The sequence below is a fragment of the Morone saxatilis genome, unplaced genomic scaffold, assembly GCF_004916995.1.
Source record: "Morone saxatilis isolate NCDOM2014 unplaced genomic scaffold, NCSU_SB_2.0 Contig0, whole genome shotgun sequence".
NCBI classification, from domain to species: domain Eukaryota; kingdom Metazoa; phylum Chordata; class Actinopteri; family Moronidae; genus Morone; species Morone saxatilis.
This window is the reverse complement of record NW_023339650.1, coordinates 5836298-5840138: the sequence shown is the minus strand read 5'-3', so window position 1 is coordinate 5840138 and position 3841 is coordinate 5836298. Positions and strand designations below refer to the sequence as shown.

General features: G+C 40.4%; 1 protein-coding gene across 1 annotated transcript in view; it reads left to right on the top strand.

Annotated features, from left to right (window-relative positions):
- prkdc (protein kinase, DNA-activated, catalytic subunit) overlaps positions 1-3841 on the top strand; it is a 33452-nt gene that overhangs the window by 8028 nt on the left and 21583 nt on the right. The window contains exons 18-28 of the mRNA XM_035682528.1: positions 58-217; positions 380-466; positions 562-681; positions 885-1044; positions 1170-1279; positions 1812-1899; positions 2007-2170; positions 2308-2460; positions 2779-2886; positions 3065-3291; positions 3623-3717. Coding sequence (XP_035538421.1) covers positions 58-217; positions 380-466; positions 562-681; positions 885-1044; positions 1170-1279; positions 1812-1899; positions 2007-2170; positions 2308-2460; positions 2779-2886; positions 3065-3291; positions 3623-3717 — 1472 coding nt within the window. The remainder of the gene's footprint in view (positions 1-57; positions 218-379; positions 467-561; positions 682-884; positions 1045-1169; positions 1280-1811; positions 1900-2006; positions 2171-2307; positions 2461-2778; positions 2887-3064; positions 3292-3622; positions 3718-3841) is intronic.

Genomic DNA, 3841 nt, shown 5'->3' with positions numbered 1-3841 from the left:
ACCACTGTCAAATTTAACTCAGTTAAATAGCAAACTTACATTTCTTTCTTTTTGCAGCGAGTTGTTGCTGAATAAACATGTGGAGTACTTTCACACCTGGGTGTATACCTTAAGCCATGAACTTATCCTCCACTCCATACGAAATCCACTTGTCAGTGGCTTCTACAAGCTGCTCTCTGTCAACATGAAGATTGCCAAGAGAATCAAGTACTACCAGGTAATATTTCCATAAGTACAAAGCATTTTGTAAGCTCAGACATATGAGGTATAGGATAATTGTGGGGTTGAACAGACTCAAAGGAAACATAGTAATGTTAAGCAGTGCACTCTTCACATTGAATATGTATCATACGAATCATAATAATTTGTTTTTGAACAGGGAGTTGGCCTGAGAAGTTCTTCGTCCCCCCAGAGTGACACAGTGAAAAGTGATTGTTTTGCCCTCTTCTCTAAGTTTGGAAAAGAGGTAACTTCTCTTACAATACTTCCTCCAACCTAAATGGAGCTTTACCAAGGAACTTAATATGTGGGAGACATGAGTGACCTGTAGTTTCCCACTAGGTGTGTGTGAGAATGAAGCAGTACAAAGATGAGCTGCTGGCGTCCTGCTTGACATTCGTCCTCTCGCTTCACCACAACATCATAGCTCTGGACATCAAGGCTTACTGTCCCGCTCTTGAGGTGGGATCCTTTTGTTTGTTTCATTAAGTGTTTGTGAACTAGATGAGGATGAATAAATGCAGCTTAAAACCGAAATATGAAGTGCAGTATTTCCAGTGCAATTCATCTGTCATGAATGTGTGTGTACATCAAACAGGCACTGTTTGCTACCGGCCTCCTACAGTAAGTAAGTAAGCTGTGTGTGTGTGTGTGTGTGTGTCTAGGCTGCTCTGAAGTTGGGTCTGAGCCATGTTCCTTTGGCCAGCATAGCCCTTGATGCTCTTGAGGACTGGTCCTCCCACATTCCCTTGGAGACTATGCAGCCCTGCTACACGTGCATCCTTCCTCTTCTGGATGGATACTTAAAAACAGGCTCTACCAACAGTAAGCTCAGTGGTCAAGCGCATGTGTTTGTCAGTTTGTAGACAGTTTGTGGTTAAAGTATAAATGATTGCAGTTCAGTTAATGAAGATTCTCATGAAGTCTAATTCAGATGTTGTTGCCTTTAGACAAAGACGACAGCAACTGGGAGGTGATGTCTTCTGTGTCTTCACAAAGAGACAGAGGATACAGCCGAGTGATGAAAAGGCTCTTGAAAAAATCTAAACAGCTCACCATGGTACTGGATGGGAAAGTGGGAAAACGTCCTTCAGTACAGTGTTTTACCTTTTGTGTTATTTCTTACACTGGCCTCCGTACTATTTCAGTTTTCCAACCACAATGAAGTAATATGTCCCGAGTTTACGCTCTATGGTCTCTCACGAGCCCGACAAGTCAGAGTAAAGTTCAAATAAGATATAGAGATATAATGAGTTATATTTTTATTTTTTATCTCTATGCAGTTGTTGTATGGCAAGATTAATGTACCGTTTATTTCCGTCCTGAGAGTTCTTATTGCATTATTACAGCAGTACAGGGAGGCAGGCATACATGCTGTGTATGCAAATGCAAATTCCTGCAGACATCAGTGCAGGAATTTTCAGACCCCACAAAATAAGTGAGGGATTCCTGCTGGAGTCGTTAATAAAGCTCAAGTGTTAATGAACTGCCTATTATTTTACAGTACAGAAGTTGATATAAGTGCAATTGTTTCACATTCCAACACTGAAGTCCTGTATTGAAGCTTAATGATTATCTCAATCTGAACGTAGGAAGATGCTCCTCTTGTTGTGGTGAGGCTCAGGGTGGTGAAGTTGCTCGGTCACCTGGGAGGAAAGTTGAACAGGAACCTTGTAACTGGTAGGGATTTACATAACCAACACGTCATCCCATTCTTTTTTTACTTTTTAAGAACACTTGACACAAGAAATATGTTTTGTTTTTGTTGATCATATTTTCACGTGCAGTGGTGTCATCAGAGGAAATGATGAAGAAGTTTGTCGCCTGGGATTCTGAGAAAAGACTCAGCTTTGCCGTACCATTCGCCGATATGAAGCCGGTCATCTACCTCGACCCATTTCTGCCTCGCATCAGCGAACTGGCTTTGTCCACAAGTGACAGACAAACCAAAGTATGTCGCCTAATATCAAAGAGTTTCAACTATCAGTGGCAGTTCACAAAATTCATTTGATCCCAACTCGGATATGGTGACAATAGTAACACCCAGTAGAAACAAAGGATGATTTGAATCTCTTGTGTTTGATGCAGGTAGCAGCGTGTGAGCTTCTCCACAGCTTGGTGATCTACATGGTTGGGAAGAGTGCTCAGATGGTTGAAGGGGAGAATAGATTGCCTCCTATGTACAAGCTGCACAAGAGGCTGTTTCCTGTGCTACTGCGTCTGGCCTGTGATGTGGATCAGGTGTGTGCACTCCTTCAAGATAGTCACCCCAGACACAATTTCTGGTTTAATGTTGATTTTAAGGATTTGGTGAAGGCTAAGTGGGATTGGAATATGTTAGACCTTGCAGTATTGCAAACTGGACTAAATATTTACTGCACAAATGATTGAAAGTAGCGTCTGTAGTGTCCCATATGAAGTGCACCAGCCTGCAGTTGGTTAGTTTTAGTTTTTATAATATAAATAAATAAATATATTGTTATTAACCTGAGTCAGCATTACACACAAGCGAGTGAGGGAACACAGAGCGGGTTTCTTACAATTGAATTTCTTTACCAGGTAACCAGGCAGCTCTTTGAGCCGCTGGTTATGCAGCTGATTCACTGGTTCACAAACAACAAGAAATTTGAGAGCCAAGACACAGTAGCTGTTCTAGAGGCCATTATGGTAAGTATTTATGTTCTGTTAGAGGCTTAATGGGCTACAAGACTTGAGATTATGTATGAATAATGTGGATACAGAGGAGTCTGTCTGAGTGGACAGTTGAGTTTTTAAGGCTTTTTGTAATAAAAATGTAGTTTTCTAACTCATTTGATGGCCTATTTTCTTTTCTTTTTCTTGTCAGGATGGTGTGATTGACCCAATGGATAGCACCCTCAGAGACTTCTGTGGCCGCTGCATTGAAGAGTTTGTCAAATGGTCAATCAAACAAACCACCCCCAAGCAGCAAGAGAAGAGCCCCACTAACATGAAGTCTTTGTTTAAGCGTATCTACAGCTTGGCTCTCCATCCCAATGGCTTCAAAAGACTTGGCGCTGCCTTAGCATTCAATAGCATCTACAGAATATTCAGGTACAATACTTTTCTCTCTGTTTTGTCACTTTTTATTTAATCTCTGTGGACTTTCAAGATTTCTGAGCCATTTACAGAATAGCATGCCATGTTGTGATATTTAAGGTTTGACTGATTTTGGTAAATTATAGCCAATGCTGGTAGTGATAAAGTTTTGTAATACTTAAACTGATACATTTTCAGGCCAAACAATACACATATTTAATTTTTTCCACTTAATTGTATTCCTTGCAGATTGACAGAATTAATTACGAGAAATTGTTTCACGTTACCAAGGTATTGGGTCGTTGTACGGCATTTTCTCAAAGCTTTTGTCTGTTTGTCTCTGCAGGGAGGAAAGTTCCTTGGTGGAGCAATTTGTCTTTGAAGTGCTTGTCATATTTGTTGAGAGTCTGGCTCTTGCACACTCAGATGAGCGATCAATGGGTAATTGTTTTTCCACTTCAGCTTTATGGACAGGACACTTATATCATTATTAATTATTTGATCATTATCTGGTCATCAAATAAATAAACGGGTTGATGTGAAATGTGTGAACCATAACTAAAAT